The sequence below is a fragment of the Talpa occidentalis genome, unplaced genomic scaffold, assembly GCF_014898055.3.
Source record: "Talpa occidentalis isolate TD23 unplaced genomic scaffold, MPIMG_talOcc4v2.1 talOcc4.7, whole genome shotgun sequence".
NCBI lineage: Eukaryota > Metazoa > Chordata > Mammalia > Eulipotyphla > Talpidae > Talpa > Talpa occidentalis.
In genome coordinates this window covers 108297190-108314733 of record NW_023605083.1, presented here as the reverse complement: position 1 = coordinate 108314733, position 17544 = coordinate 108297190, and the positions used below count along the sequence as shown (strand labels likewise).

General features: G+C 37.2%; 1 protein-coding gene and 1 pseudogene across 1 annotated transcript in view; one reads left to right on the top strand and one right to left on the bottom strand.

The window, feature by feature from the left end:
- MED13 (mediator complex subunit 13) overlaps positions 1 to 17544 on the top strand; it is a 100092-nt gene that overhangs the window by 31561 nt on the left and 50987 nt on the right. Inside the window, exon 9 of the mRNA XM_037494346.2 lies at positions 11401 to 12084. Coding sequence (XP_037350243.1) covers positions 11401 to 12084 — 684 coding nt within the window. The remainder of the gene's footprint in view (positions 1 to 11400; positions 12085 to 17544) is intronic.
- On the bottom strand, positions 57 to 3700 carry LOC119232962 (tigger transposable element-derived protein 1-like; annotated as a pseudogene).

The window sequence follows — 17544 nt, the reverse complement described above, 5'->3', positions numbered from 1 at the left end:
TTGCTGCATTAATTGACTTATAAAATTTCTGTGTAACGTGATGATGTTTGATTATTTTATTCATAATAGAACTTTTTTTCAAAATTGGAGTCAGTCATCTCAAACTCTTCTGATTTATTAACTAAGTTTCTTTAATACTCTAAATCCTCTTGTCATTTCAACAATGTTCATAGTATATTGACTATAGGTAGATTTCATCTTAGGAAACCACTTTCATCCAACCAGTTGTTCATAATAAGAATCAAATTTTCATTTGTTGAAGTTGTGTCATGACATTACAGCAAATCAGTCCCATCCTCAAGCTCCAGTTACAATTCTAGTTCTACCACATATACAGTTACTTCTCCACTGAAATCTTCGCTCTCTTGAAAGTCCTCTATGAGGTTTGGAATCAACATCTTCCAGGCTTCTATTAACTCTGATATTTTGACCTCCTTCTGTGAAATCACAAATGCTTTTAATGGCATTTAGAATGGTGAATCCTTTCAGGTTTTCCATGACTTTACTGAGATGAGAGGAATCACTAGCAGCAGTAGCTTTGTGAATGTATTCTCAAATAATAACGCCTGAAATTTGAAATGACTCCTTGATCATGGGGTGTAGAATAAAAGTTGTGTAAGCCTGCATGAAAACATTAATCTCGTCCGTCTTCATCTGTGCTCCTCTTGGGTGACTTGGGCTTTTGTCAAAGTGTGGTAATATTTTGAAAGGAATCTCTTTTTTGAGCAGCAGATCTTAAACAGTGGGCTTAACATATTCAGTAAACCATGTTGTAAACAGATGTGCTATCATTCAGACTTTGTTGTTCCTACTTATAGACAGAGTAGATTTGGCATTACTCCTAAGGGTCCTAGGATTTTTGGAATGGTAAATGAGCATTGGCTTTAACTTACAGTCACCTACTACATTAGCCCCTAAATAGAGAGTCAGTATGTACTTTGAAATTTTGAAGCTTGGCATTGCCTTTCTCTAGCTATGAGTCCATGACCACTTCTTCAAATAGAAGCTGTTTCACCAACATTGAAAATCTGGTGTTTAGTGTAGCTACTTTCAAAAATGATCTTAGCTAGATCTTTTGGATAACTTGTTGCAGCTTCTACATCAGCATTTGTTGCTTCACTTTGCACTTTGACATGATGACTTCTTTCCTTAAAACTCATGAACCAGGGCCTCCCCTGTAGCACAGTGGTTGAGCGCAGGGTTGCGAAGCTGCCCGCAGCCTCTGCAGCGCCGGTTCCATCCCCGGCTGCTCCCCGGCCACCAGGGAGGGTCCCACATGGCGCGCAGACCTCTCCTGCCGCCCGCTGCTCCCCTCAGCAGTGTACTTAGGTCCTTCTGCCTGCTCTGTTCCCCGCTCTGGCTCTGGTGAATTCTCTCACCCTCCTGTGCTTCTGACTGTACCCAGTGCTTGTATAAATAAATAAATCTTAAAGAATTGCTTGTACTCTTAAAAAAAAAAAAAAAAAAAAAAAAAACTCATGAACCAATCTCTGCAAGTTTCAAACTTTCTTCTGCAGCTTCCCCACCTCTCTCAGCCTCTGTAGAGGGCTCTGATTAGCTTTTGCCTTGAGTGAATGTTATGGGTGTGTTTTCTCTCTGGACTGGTAAAACTTTTTCCATATCAGCATTAAGACTTTTATTTTCTTCTCATTTATTTGTTCACTGTGCTAGCAATTTTAATTTCATTGAAGAACTTTTTTTGCATTCACATCTTAGTTAACTGGCAAGGGAGGTCTAGATTTAGGCCTGTCTCGACTTTTGACATGCCTTCTTCACTAAGCCTAATCGTTTTTAGCTTTTGATTAAAGTCAGAGATAAGTGACTTTTACTTGAATACTTACAGGGCATTGTAGGTTTATTAATTGATCTAATTTCAATATTATTGTGTCTTAGGGTAAAGGGAGGCCTGAAAAGAGAGAGAGATTGGGGACACTGGGTGGTGGACCAGACAGAATACATACAACATTTATCAGTTAAGTTTGCCCTCTTATGTGGCATGGTTTGTGATGCCCCCAAACAATGATAATAATAGTATCAAAGATTGCTGATAAGGGTTCACCATAACATATAATAGAATCAGAAAGTTTGAAATGTTGCAAGAATTGCCAAAATATGACAGAAGAGAAACCAAGTGAGCACACTCTGTTGGAAAAATGGTACCAGTAGACTTGCTAAGTGTGGAGTTGCAACAAACGTTTGATTTTAAAAAATATTGCATCTATAGGAAGCAGTAAAGCAAAGTGCAATAAAATGAGGTATACGTGTATAGTGACAGACTCTCAAATGTTGTTATGTTTTTGCATAGATTAAATGTCCTACATAAATTCATTAGATTAGGCTAAAATTTTAAAAACTAGCAGCTCTTTCGAAAGATTGGGGTAAAATTATGGATAGATTAGCTCCTGTTACGTTTTATGATGGTGGGTGAGAAACTACATCCACCTAAGGGAAAAGAAAAAACAAAACTAAACCTGAATGCAGAATTCCGTGATAATCTTTGTTTAAGCTCCATGATAATGCAAAACTCCATCATAATAATTTTCTAAGACAGGCCTTCCCTGGTGGCACAGGCGGTTGAGCGCAGCGCTGTGAAGCTGTCCACAGCCTCTGCAGCGCAGGTTCGATCCTGGCCGGCTGGCGAGAATCCCACATGGCGCAGCAGACCTCTCCTGTCTTCGCCCTGCTGTTCCCCTCAGCAGTGTATTTTAGGCAGACCTCTCCTGTCTTGCCCCGCTGCTCCCCTCAGCAGTATATTTCAGTCAATCTGCCTGTTCTGTTCCCCACTCTTGTCTCTGATGAATTCTCTCACCCTTCTGCGCATCTGGCCTGTACCCCAGCTCTTGTATGCATAAATAAATAAAACAAAAAAAAAATGTCGAACACAAGGGGTTTGGCAAAGTTCCAGTGGCCAAATCTAGTTCACTACCTGTTTTGTATGGCCTGTAGCTGAAAATGATTTCTGTGTTTTTAAAGAGTTGAAAAAAAACAAAAGGGGAGAATATTTTGTGATGTAATGTGAAATTCATATTTTAGTGTCCATAAGAAAGGATTTATTGGAACAGAGCTATATCTGTTCATTTACATAATACCAATGGCTGCTTTTATCCAATTGAGTTTTTGGAACTTAGACTGTATGTCCTGCAGAGCCTAAAATATTTAATTTGATCCTTCATGGGAAAAGTTCCCCAGTCTCTATCTGAGGCCAAGAGAATACTTAACTGAAACTAGGTTGTTTTTTATTTTTTTTACATTTATTGGATTTTTATCAAGTGCCTCTCTTAATTCTGAACCTTACACATTGGCTTTATTCTTTTTGAAAAATACGAGTTTTAAGTATGTGTATCTAAAATAGTTGAGAGGAAGATGTGCAATGCTTGTTAGTAAACACACGTTTAAATTTAAATTCTTGAGTCTCAAATTGAACTTTTAACTTTAAAAACTTTCATGTTTCCAGTAATTCCTCCCATACATATAGAGAATTGGTATAAGGTGACTTGGTAAAGTAATAGTTTAATACACAGTATTTATAATTCTTTACTTTTTTTAACAATTGCGTTTTGTATTTCAGTTTCCCTCTCTTCCCCCACCTTTCTTCTCAATTTGGTTTTCTTATTTAGTTCTTAAATAAAACTTGAAACAGGCTCTGAATTACCTTATATGATCTTCTCCTGTCATAGAATATAGATGGTATGGCACACATTGTTAACTGTGTTAGTCAGATAGTTTACTCTCAAATCTAGCTCTACTTTTTCCCTGCAATGTTTTATATTTTACAGGGGTTTGTATTTCCTAGGCTTCCTGTTTGGGTTTTTTTTTGGGCCTGCTTTTATTAGTGTATAATTGACAAATAACATTGTATAAAAGGTGTGTAGCATGATTTGATTATGATTTGGTAATTGGAGACAGTAGCAGAAGATTATTCATGAAACTGGGTTTATTTCCTCATTCCTTTTTCGAGCCAGCTCTTGCAATAGCAGTGTGTCCTGTTAGCAGTTGCTTCTTCCATGTTCCCAGTTAACACTGAGCAGGTCTCGCTATGCCTCTGGACCCATCTAAAGCTTATGCAATCTGGTGAGACTACATTTTATTGTCATTTCAGTCTTAGAAGTCATAGATGCTTCCTGCTATTACTAGTCTCTTGTACTTTTTTTTGGGTAACCAGTTCTCTCTATAATAAATTTCCTCAGTGTGAAAACCTACTGGCCCCTGATTGATGTGTTGGCTTTTCTTACAAATTCATTAGAAAGGCCTCCTTGTTGGTGAAGAGGTTAAAATTTCAGAGTTATCTAGCTATCTCCAGCCACTGCAACATGAGTTTCATCCCCAGTCAAGGAGCTAACACCCATATGGTGCAGCAGACCTCTCCTGTCCAGCCTGCTGCTCCCCTCAGCCAGTGTATTTCAGTAGATCCCACTGTTCTGCTCCTCACTCTGTCTCTGGTGAATCCTCTCACCCCCACACCTCTGGCCTACACCTCAGTTCTATGCATTAAAAAAAAATTCATTAGAGGGCCTCCCCGGTGGTGCAGCGGTTGAGCGCTGGGTTGCGAAGCTGCCCGCGGCCTCTGCGGCGCCGGTTCGATCCCCGGCTGATCCCCGGCCACCAGAGGATGGTCCCACGTGGCGCGCAGACCTCTCCTGCCGCCCGCTGCTCCCCTCAGCAGTGTACTTAGGTCCTTCTGCCTGCTCTGCTCCCCGCTCTGGCTCTGGTGAATTCTCTCACCCTCCCGCGCTTCTGACTGTACCCAGTGCATGTATAAACAAACAAACAAACAAATAATAAATAAATAAATAAACATGCCTCTATAAAAAAAAAAAAAAGAAAAAGCTTGCATCACTACTCAAGCAGTTTTCATGAGTCTGTATGATACTAAGAAATTTAATATATAAACTTCCCCTTTCAAATCCTACTACTTCTCTATAGAATTGACCATTTGCTGATTAATTGTATTTCTTGTATACCTTTTTTAATTTTCTTCCCAACACGTAAATCTAATTTTGATCTATTTGACAGCTTTTTTTTTTTAAGGATTCACTTATTTATTTATACAAGAACCAGGGTACAGGCCAGATGCGTGGGGAGGGTGAGAAGATTTACCAGAGACAGAGCAGGGAACAGAACAGGCAGACTGACGAAATACACTGCTGAAGGGAGCAGTGGATGAGACAGGAGAGGTCTGCCGCATCATGTGGGAATCTCCTTGGCTGGCCTGGATGGAACCAGCGCTGTAGAGGCTGCGGATATCTTCACAGTGCTGCGCTCAACCACCTGTGCCACCAGGGGAGGCCCTGACAGCTTTTTTTAAAAAAAAATTAATGTGCCTTAGTTTTAGCTCTTTCCATTCTAGTTACTTGTAGATTTGCCTTAATTGTTTTAAAAAAACTTACGGTATTCCAATTAATGGAATTACCATTGTGTTTTTATTCATTCTGGGTTTGCTGGACAAAATTTTTTTGCGTATTCTTAAATTTTGTGTCTGCTAGTAATTTATTAGTTTGTTTTTTTTTTTTAACACTTTGTCATAGGTGATGTCTTAGGTTCTGGATACACTAACGAATAAGGCTTCACTCTAATGGGATTGGGACAGATAATTACATTTGTTTTTTAAAAAAGTCGATTCTTTTTAAATTTACATTTTAAAAATCCTGACAAGAAAGCAAATAGAACTGGGAGATATGATAGAGTTGTGATAGAGAATTGTGGAGTAGAGGGCTGTTTAAATACTTAAGACTTCAAAAAGATTCTACCAGCTTTACTCCCACTTTTGCATATTAGATTATTGGCTTCCACCAGGGCCTCCCTTGGAGGCGCAGGCGGTTGAGCACAGCACCGAGCACAGCACTGTGAAGCTGTCCGCAGCCTCTGCAGTGTGGGTTCAATCCCGGCCGGCTGGCAAGAATCCCACATGGCACAGCAGACCTCTCCTGTCTCACCCGCTGCTGCCCTCAGCAGTGCATTTCAGTCAGTCTGCCTGTTCTGTTCCCCACTCTGTCTCTGGTGAGTCCTCTCACTCTCCTGCCCATCTGGCTTGTACCCCGGTTCTTGTATGCAGGAATAAATCTTTAAAAAAAAATTACTTAAAAAAAAAAAAAAACTGGCCTCCGTTTGCTTTTGTTTAACTGAAAACTGCCCTTAAAATTCTTTTTTGCCATTATGGTAAGTGGGTACCACAAAACTCTCTTATTTGGCATTAAATATTGTACATTTATTTACATTAGACTTTGTTCTGCTAGAGAGTTCATTAAAAAATTAGCACTTAAGGGCCTCCCGGTGGCGCAGCAGATTGAGCTCAGCGCTGTGAAGTTGTTCACAGCCTCTGCAGCTAGGTTTCAATCCCCGGCCAGCCAGGGAGATACCCACATGGCATGGCAGACCTCTCCTGCCTCTCTCACTGCTCCCCTCAGCAGTGTCTTTGGTCTGTCTGCCTGTTCTGTTCCCGCTCTGTCTCTGGTGAATTTTCTCACCCTCCTGCGCCCAGTTCTTGTATAAATAAATAAATCTTTTAAAAAAATTAGCACTTAAGTGGCCTGTAGATCTAAGAGGAATAGAGTGGAAGGGAGAGTGGTAGACTAAATGGGGAAAGGAGAGCATGTGGGAAGGTGGTAGAGGACTGTGGGCACTTTAGTGGTGGGGAAACTGGTGATTGCACCTGAGGGGAGAAATCCTATATTGTGAAAAAATGAACAGTGTTTAAAAACAAAAAGAAAATAAAAATATAACACTTAGCAAGCTATAAAATACAAAATAATGCAATAAATTTCAAATGTTAACATTATAGTTGGATTTTTTTTTTTTAAAATAGAGGCATGTTTTATTTATTTATTTGTTTGTTTGTTTGTTTGCTTGTTTTGTTTTATACATGCACTGGGTACAGTCAGAAGTGCGGGAGGGTGAGAGAATTCACCAGAGCCAGAGCAGGGAGCAGAGCAGGCAGAAGGACCGAAGTACACTGCTGAGGGGAGCAGCGGGCGGCAGGAGAGGTCTGCACGCCAGGTGGGACCCTCCTCCAGTGTCCGGGGAGCAGCCGGGGATCGAACCGGCGCCATAGAGGCTGTGGGCAGCTTCGCAACCCAGCGCTCAACCACTGCGCCACCGGGGAGGCCCTATAGTTGGAATTTTAATCAATAGGAAAAAGAATAAAGAAATTGTTGAGTTGTGCTTTAAGGACAACTTATTAAGAAAAATTCCTCAAGAAAAAAAAAACACGAAAAATTCCTCAACTTGATTGATTTCTAATATGAAATTCAGTTATTCTATAAAAGAGCCTAACTTTTAAGGAAAAGATCCATGTAGAAGAAAAGGGCTGTGACTTAATGTTACCAAAATTGTAGAGAGAGCCATTGCTATTATTATTTAACATGAATTAATAGTTTCTTACCCTTATAGAAGAGCAAGTGAATATCCCTGTGTACTTTTCACGTTCCTTGTGTACTCAGAATACAAATAAATACTTTACCTCAGGTTAATGGAGATCATATAGCTCCTTAAGTTACTTAGGTAATTTTACCATTTTTTAAAATTTTGCTCAGAGCTCAGTACCAGTCTTGAAAATCATTGATGACTCCAAACCCAAACTGCTTTTAAGTAGATTATGTCTACTTAGATCCATTTTGGAAAAATTTTAAAGTACTATTGATTTATTTAAAAATAACAGTAAACTTAGTGCATATTAACAATTAACTTAGTGCATAATATGAATGTAATACTTGAATGGAAGTTAGAGGAGTAGCATTGTTTTATAGTTTTGCAAACCCCTTTGATGTTGAACTTAATAACATAGCTGGAGTCTCACTTGTTTCTCCATTCATTTTATTGTTGTGTATTATCTTGGTTGAAGTATGTGAAAATCCAGCCCTATATATATAACTGCAGTTGGAGAAGGGAACAGTATTTTAATAGGTCTTACAGGTAATTATGAATATTCTTTGATACTACACCCAAATTTGACAAATAGTTGTTTCTTTTTTCTTTATGTTTTTTTTTATGTGTAGAACCAGGGTGTATACCACAGGTGGGAGGGAGGGTGAACCTAATTCACCAGAGACAAAATGGGGAGCAGAACACACAAATTTATGAAATACACTGCTAAGGACAGTAGCAGGCGAGACAGGAGAGGTCTGCTGTGCCACATGTGGGTTAGCTCCCTGGCCCTGGATTGAGCTCAGGCTGAAGCAGTGATAGCACTGAGACTTAGGCCACCAGGAAAGCCTGACAGATGGTTGTTTCTTAAAGGTTAGTTGCAATATGGAATTTGAAGCCATATTCTTACATTTCACTAAAAACTGAATTTATACATCTTTTGTTATATCATGCATCAGTCAGTTGGAAAAATCATTGAGTTATGCAGATATGAATGTTGGCACATTTTATTGTGTAGTATCAAAACATTGTTTTATAATTTACTTTTCCTTAAAATGGCAAACTCATTGTGTTTATTTTTGAGAACCAAATAACTAAAATTTCTAAATAACCAAATCTGGATTAACCGTAGTTCATCTGTTAAATTTTTTTTTAAGATTTATTTATTTATTTATTTATTTATTTATACATACAAGAACCGGGGCACAGGCCAGATGTGTGGGAGGGTGAGAGGATTCACCAGAGACAGAGCAGGGAACAGAACAGGCAGACTGATGAAATACACTGCTGAGGGGAGCAGTGGGCACGACAGGAGAGGTCTGCTGTGCCATGTGGGACCGTCGCTGGCTGTCTGCGGATCAAATCAGTGCTGCAGAAGCTGCGGACAGCTTCACAGTGCGGCACTCAACCACGTGTGCCCCCAGGAGAGGCCCTTAAAATTTTTTTTAATTTAAAAGTGGTGTTCCATGAAAAAATGCCTAGTTCAGCTTGTAACTCATGCAGTTAAAGTAGCAAGTGTACTTTGATATGTAGCAAAAATGCTTCATGTGTGCTTCCTGTTATTTTATATACATAAAGTATGACATTAGCTGTAGTTTTTCAAAGGTGTCCCATTTTGGGGAATTGAAGTGGCATTGCATGATAACATTGTATAAGTTTCAGGTACTCATCATTGAAAATAAATGTGTGTATTTTATATTAAGTTCACCTCCAAAAGTCCAATTATATCCTTTCCCATACAATTGTCTCCTCTATTCCCATTTGCCCCCGCTCTGCCCTCCTTCCCTTTTGGTAACCACTAACTGGTCTTACAGTCTAAGAGTTTATTTAGTTATCTGTTTGTTTTCTTTGTATACCACACGAGTGAAATCATATGGTGCTTGTCGTTCTCAATTTGGCTTATTTTGCTAAGCATAACACCCACTAGGCCCATCCATGTTGCAAATGACGGGATTTCATCCCTTTTTATAGCTGAATAGTACTCTATTGTATGTATATACCATATCTTTTTCCTTTTTTTTTAAAGACTTATTAATTTATACATACAAGAGGTGGGATAGAGGCCAGAGGTTGAGGGGGGGGTGGGGGGCGGTGAGAGGATTCACCAGAGACAAAGTGGGGAACAAAACAGGCAAAAACAGGCAGATTGAACAGTGGGTGTCAGGAGAGGGGTACTGCACAATGTGGGTTGCTCCCTGGCCGACCATGGATTGAACTCGTGCTGCAGAGGCTGCATATTGCTTTATAGTGCTGAGCTCAACCCCTTGCGCCACCAGGGAGGCCCTCTTTTTTTTTCTTATATATGTCCTTTATCAGCTAGCTGAGTCTTTTTATATGACTAGTTACTGAATTTTATTGTATTTTTTTTCTGTATTTATTGAGATAATCATATGGTTCTCTTTCTGTTAATATGATTTTAAACTTTTGTTATACCTTTCCTAGGACAAGTCTCATTTGGTCCTTAGCTATTTTCCTTTATTAAGATATCTATTACCTTATCTATTATCCTTTATTAAGAAACTGAAAAAAAAAAAGGCAGAGAAAGAAGGCAGGAAACAAGTAGGCATCAGGACAGTATCATTTATTACTGGGTTGAGTTGCTAATATTTTCACGGTTTTATACCTACGTTCTTGAGGATGTTCTGTACTATTTTTCTTTTAATGTTTTTGATTTTGATGTCAGGGTCATAATGGACTTCTGTCTCCTTTATTTTTTTTTTTTATTTTTTATTTTTAAAGATTATTTATTTATTTATTTATACAAGCACTTGGTACAGTCAGAAGCGCAGGAGGGTGAGAGAATTCACCAGAGCCAGAGCGGGGAGCAGAGCAGGCAGAAGGACTGAAGCACACTGCTGAGGGGAGCGGCGGGCGGCAGGAGAGGTCTGCGTGCCATGTGGGACCCTCCTCCGGTGGCGGGGGAGCAGCCGGGGATTGAGCCAGCGCTGCAGAGGCTGCGGGCAGCTTTGCAACCCGGCGCTCAACCGCTGCACCACTGGGGAGGCCCTGCTGTCCCTGTTAGACATAACTAACAGCTCCTGTTTTCCTTGACCACTTTCATGCCTTTTTCCCTACATGTAAAATAAGATGTCCCAAGCTCTATACAAATGGCTGTCCTAGCATATTCCCTCAGTAGTGGGTTCTTTGAAAAAGTGCCTGCCACCCCTTTTGAATACTCTTCTTTATTTATCCATTATCTCTCATATAACAAAACCATTCACAAAATAAATTTTAAAATTAAAATATGCTAATGAATACTGAATACTTTAACTCATATACCTCTACATTTTTTTCTAGTTTTCTTAGTTCAAAAAAATAAATCCTTAAATGTCAGTGACTTTGCAAATCTTAAAGGTACATAGTTTTTTGTATACCTTTCTATCTTAAAATAATTAGAATTTTATCTTTGCATTTATTCAGATACTTAAGTATTTAGATTATGTAATGCAGACCATCTTTGGCTATCTAATCACATTAAGTATATAAAATATGAGCATGTGATAATTGACTTATGAATTTTTATAAGTGCTCTTAGTTTTAGGTCATAGGTGAATTTTTATGACTGCTCTTAGTTTTAGGTCATTAGGTATTTTCCCCCTGTGTAAATTCACATTATTTTATTTTTAAAGTTTTTTTTTTTTTTTTTTTTTGGAAAGATTTATTTGCGCATACAAGAACTGGAGTATGGGCTAGAGGTATGAGGGGTGGGTGAGAGGATTCATGAAAGACAGAGTGGGGAACAGAACAGGCAGACTGACTGAAATACACTGCTGAGGGGAGCAGCGGGCCAGTCAGGAGATGTCTGCTGCGCCATGTGGGTAGTAGCTCCCTGGCCGGGGATCGAACTCGTGCTGCAGTGGCTGCAGATAGCTACATAGGTTGCATCTTAACCCCTTGAGCCACCAGGGAGGCCCCCAGATTATTTTACTTTTAGGAGTATATATGGAAAACATTGATATCTGAAGTGTCTAATAGTGTCTATTTGTGTGTTTGATATGATAGTGATATCATAAGTTTTAAACCTATATTTTAACTTTTCAGGCACAAAAATCTCAAACCAAGAAATCCTGGACAGCAAGGACAAGCACCATCTCTAAGTCAACAACAACAAGTACTTCCTAAGCACAAGACTAATGAAAAGCAAGAAAAGAGTGAAAAACCACAGAAACGTCCCTTGACTCCTTTTCACCATCGTGTGTCTATTAGTGATGATGTTGGCATGGACACAGATTCAGCCAACCAAAGACTTGTAATCTCTGCACCAGACAGTCAAGTGAGATTTTCAAACATCCGAACTAATGATGTAGCAAAAACTCCTCAAATGCAGGGCACCGAAATGGCAAATTCGCCTCAACCACCCCCACTTAGTCCTCACCCATGTGATGTGGTTGATGAAGGAGTGACTAAAACACCTTCAACTCCTCAAAGTCAACATTTTTATCAAATGCCAACACCGGATCCTTTGGTTCCTTCTAAACCAATGGAAGATAGGATAGACAGTTTATCCCAGTCTTTCCCAGCTCAATTTCAGGAAACTGTAGAACCTACAATATATGTTGGTACAGCAGTAAACTTGGAAGAAGATGAAGCTAATATAGCCTGGAAGTATTACAAGGTCCCAAAGAAAAAAGATGTAGAATTTTTACCACCTCAGCTTCCAAGTGATAAATTCAAGGATGATCCAGTTGGACCTTTTGGACAGGAAAGTGTAACATCAGTTACAGAGTATGTATTTTTTCTAATAGTCACTATTATCATTTAAGGGTGGAAATAATGTAAGTTCTTAATACTAGGATTCCAGAATTGGTTTTAGGGTAGGATTTACAATAATAAATCTTCTGAGTATTAATTTTGCATAACTTCTTTACTGTGTTTTTTCCTCAGGGAACCTCTATATAATGAAATATTTAAGTCACAAAAAAGTGGAGAAAATGATAACACTTACCCATCATTCACCTTAAGGATTTAAGTTGGTCCATCAACCTACTTAAGGATTTTGCATACAGTTAGAACGCGTGTACTATTTTTCTTCTTTCTTCCACTGTCCTGAATTTGTTATCTATTCTATACATGTTTTTATACATGTAGCTCTAGTTAATTCATTTCAATTGCTTTGTAGTATTTTTTTCTTATGAATACACCATCATTTATCTACTCTCTTGGCAATAGACATGGTGGTGGTGGTTCTACATTTTCCTTGGTACTTGGTATTATGAGACTTTTTGATTAATCTGTTACATCAGATGGCATCTTAGGTCTTAATATGTGTTTTCCAGATTCCTAGTGAGGTATTAAGCAACATTTAAATACTTATTGGATATTTGGATTTTCTCTATTGTGAATTGCCTGTACATAATTTTTAGTCCATTTCTTTTCCATTTCCCCCGAGCTTATTTGCATATTCTGTTAATCTTATATTCGTTGTATGTGCTACAGATAACGTCCTCCATTCTGTGGTTTACTTTCTCAGTTCACTTTATGATCTACTTTGGTCAGAAATAAATTTTTTTTTCAGCTCTTCCTTCACTTTCTATGTTCTAACTACATTTATTGTCCTATAACCCCTTTGCATTTTTATAGGATTTTTATAAGGTGAAAATCAACCACCAAAACAAATACAGTTACTAAAACTGACTATCAGTGCAAGGCCAAATAGTACCTACTGATTATATCAATATTTCTTCTAGCAGTCCATCATCAAAGGAATCTTTTAAGGTCTTTAAGTTAGTTTTGAAATTTCATAAAAATATATGTAGGTATATATGTTCTGCCCTTGGACTGGGCATTTTAGAGGACTGAGAAAATTCTTTTTCTTGGATAATTCTTCCACTACCCCCACCCCCCCAGTTATCTTTGGAAACTATAATTCAGATGGTGAGCTTTTATAGTTTTCCTTTCATTTTTTGTCTTTTTTCCTCTGCATTTTGGATTCCTTATTTCTTTTAGCTTTTTCTAGATGTCTTAATATTTTTCCTAAACTTAAAAAAATTCTTGTTTAATGCCTTATAATTTTCTTTTTTAAGAATTACTTGTCTTGTTTTGGTCTTTTCTTTTACTATGTTGCTTCTCACTATAAATATATATATATATATATATATATATATATATTATTTTCCTTAAAATTATTTTTCCTCCATATATTTTAGAGTGAGGAAATAAAGGAGCTGATTGGGAATTTTGTATATAGGCAGAATCTTACTGATTGGGAAGCCTTAACCTGTTTAATACATGTCTTAGTTTAGTGTATGTGTCAGTTTAGAGATTTTGCTTTATGATAATAGACTAGGGGATATTTTGGAGGGGAGGCCTCATCCCTAAAATTCCAGAATGCATCTTGTCAGATTCTGGCTGTCCCAGGTTATTTATTTTCCTTAGAAAAGAAACCTTTCTATCTCTCCATTTTCAGCTTTTTTTAAATTTCTGTCTAGAAATGTAAGTCCACAATTTTTTTCTGGTTTTCTAGGCAGTTTGATTAGCCTGTATTTATATGGTTTCCCTGTGAGCCCCCTCTTGTATATGCTGGACTTTGAACTTTATCTGTTATGTTTTATTGATTTCTTTTTTTTTTTGTATCCTGGTCTGATCCATTTATAGCCTCTCTTATTTTGCCTATCATTAGAGATTTATTCTCCTTTAAAATTTGTTGTTGATTGTTTTAGTAGACAAACCTTGTGTTTTTCATGTAGCACTTTGAATTTTTTAAGTATGCTAGTTTTTTTTTAATTAAGATAAATCTACATTTGTAATTGAGGGACTTGACAATACCCTTATGATCACGGAAGACAGTTCCTGATTTAGCTATACCAGCTTTCTTATTATTTCTTTAAAAAGCTAAGCTCTTTCCTCATGGACTTTAGCATTGCATTTCTAAGCGGGGAATAGCTCAAGACTTATTACTCAGTCCTGCTCAAAAGTTACCTTCTCAGGAGATATTTCCTTGACTGTTCTATCTAAATGCCTCTCCTTATGCCCAAATCACTACCTGCATACTGCTTACATAGTTTCCCTCTATATCATTTTCTGAAATTATGTATTTGTTAATGGTCTTTTCCTTATTAGAATGTAAGCTCTAAGAGGGCAAGGACTCTGCATGTTCTTCTTTACTGATATGTTGCTCCATCATAAAAATACTCCTTCGAATAACATAGTAGACACTTAGCACATGTTTAGATGAATGAAATGACAGTATGGTCTTAGGTTACTTTATGATTTTAAACCTTTTCTTTCTAGGTTATATTCTTTTATTTAATGTATGTAAAAATGTGGTGTGAAAAATTTCAGCTTAAAAAACTCAAGAATAAGTTTTTATGGGCACATATGTTCATAAAATCCAAGAATTCAAACCATGACTTTAAATCGGTGTATTTGTTGCTTGTGTACATAAGCATTTATCTGAAAATGAAATCAAGGTCCCTTAGAGGGAAATACAACTTAACCTTAGAATCTGTTCTAACATTATTTGACGTTTTTCTCAATAAGAATGAGAAGAAAGTACAAGTGTATTTTTAGAAAGGTAGCATGCAGAAGTAGAATGGTGCTGGGTCATGATTGTGTAAATTAAGGAAATAACATGCTTCTGCATCTTCCTGGTCACCCTTTTTTCTGCTTCATAGAAAAGACCAAAAAAGATTAAATAAAAGGGTTTTTTTTTTTTTTCCTTCTATGTCTCATGTGAGTATTGTTTTGGTTATGCTAGCTACTAAAAATGTATATTGTATCACAATTCTCTTTTAGATAGAACCCTTTTTTTAAAATTGTAATAGATTTTAATATGGTATATGTCACCAAAAAATCAGCCATCAGAGGCTTGCAATATGAACTAAGACACATGGATATAATTGTTCTATACTTGGGAGGTTAGACTTTTTTGTTTTTTGTTTTAGTCATTGTGATGATTCTGTCCTTTTCTTGGAGTTACTCTTCTATGATACTAGTTCTCAGTTGGGGCAATTTCTTATCCCCACAACCCATACCTCTCAGGTCACATTTGGCAATATCTAGAGAGAATTTTGGTTGTCACAATTGGGTGTATTACTGGTGTTTGGTAGGTAGAGACCAAGTATGTTGCTAAATATACCTTAGTGTATAGAATAGCCCCCACAAAAAAGAAGTGTCATACCCAAAATGTTGTGTTGAAATGCTTTAATGTCATGAATATCTTTTAGTAGAAATTGGAATTCTAGAAAGTGTCATTAAATTTGATAGACCAAGCATGTTTACTGATTAGTTTCAATAGGGAGTATCCTCATACTTTATAAGCCCCACCCAAACCACATTAAAATACTTAGCGTAATCTTTAGTGTTTGTATTATTCTAAAATGGTTTCTTTTTTTCCTCCCTAATGAAAAGGATCTTGTTGGAATAACTTAGTAATTCAGGGGTAGCTGCTATTAATATTACTTAAGATATGCTGTATTGAAATCTGTCATCTCATAGAAGCAGGTGAAACCAGTTGACAAAGTCAGATGATATCCCTATCATTAAAATAAATTCTGTGAATTACTGTTTATGCTCTTTTGATGGCATTTAGACAATCTTCTTAAATTCTTTATAGAATCAGTCTAGTTTTAAGATAAAATGTGGTTGATCCCTTTTCTAGTCATAATCTGTACAGAAGCTTAGTTTGTTTTACATAAATAAATTTGTGAATTTGTATTACCCAGTCATTGTAAGTTTCTGTTTTTCCCATACTTTGAGCTTTGAAAATATATTCAAATGTATAGCAATTAACTTTAATGAGCTTAATTAGAGGGCTGTTGCAACTCCTACAATTCTCCTTCCTTAGAAAGATAATCTTTTTTAATCTTAAAAGATATATTTTAATCAGTTCAAATAAAACTGAAGTTTCTCTTAAATGAAAGATACTGTAAGACATTGTTGAGTTATAAAACAAATTTGGTCTTACCATTAAATGAAATTGAAGGCTAATAGAAAACATCATGTTCAATTCTCTGGCAGATGTTTATAAGATGCATAAGGGTGTAGAGCCACAGTAAGGAATATTTGAATTCCGTTTATGGAGATCCAGAAGCCTTATGTAGTTTGACATGGATAGGTTTTAAGGTGCTGCTTAGTTGTTTGGTGTATCATGATAAGTGAGAGCTGAAAATTGTGGTAGGGCTATATAATGGAATGGCAAAATGCTACTTGCAAGCTTATAGGTTATCCTTGAGATGATGGGACAGTATTGCAAGATTTTCAAAGTAGATGAAGTATAACAGGGTTTTGGAAAGTAAAGATTTTAGTAATTCCCAAGTAGTAGTATTGCAAGATTGTTTGAATTTAAGGTATGTATGTGTATGAAGGAGAGCAGTTTGGATATCTGTTAGAATAGATTAGGACCATCAGGGACTTCATTGGGGAATTTAAAAGATACTAGGAATGTATGGATTTTATAGATGCTGTGGAGTAGACTAAAGAACTTTACAGACAGTTGACTAATAAAGTATAGGAGTAGCGTTGTTAAAGACCAGCATATTTATTTCATTAGAGGGAAAGATGAGAAATTGTTATTTGAAAGCATCTCTACTATCATTTTTACCCACTTTGGACCAAATATTAATTTTTATGGTTTTTTTTTTTAAAGTAGTACTTCAAAATAGAACTATTCATATACCTTAATGCAATTACGATCTTGTTAAGTAAGTAAAGTCTGACTAAGAAGTAATAATAACATATTCACTATAAAAAGCAAAGGAAATCTGTATAGGTTGATATGAGATCTCTGGATAGATTATAAAATTTCAGAACAAGTACATAGCAGTATTTACATAATTCCCCCGCACCCTAATCAGATAATATAAACAGTTAAATCCACTGTTATTTTGAAGGAGAGGGTTGGGAAATTATAGATATCAGCCATGCTTTTGTGTAGTGCATGTAATAAGTATACATTGTAAAGTTGTGAATTTCGTTTGAAGTGTGCCTACTTCATCAGGTAGTTGTGATCATGTGTCTGAAACTTAGGAGAGGGAATTCGTTTTTGTTTTTTGAAGATTTTTAGTTTTTGCATAGGAGAACTGGGGTGTAGGCCAGAGGTATGCGTGGGTAAGAGGATTCATCAGAGACAGAGTGGGGAGTAGAGCAGGCAGATTTACTGAAATATGCTGCTAAAGGGAGCAGTGGGTGAGACAGAAGAGGTGTGCTGCACCATATGTAGGTTAGCTCTCTGGCGGGGGTTTGAAC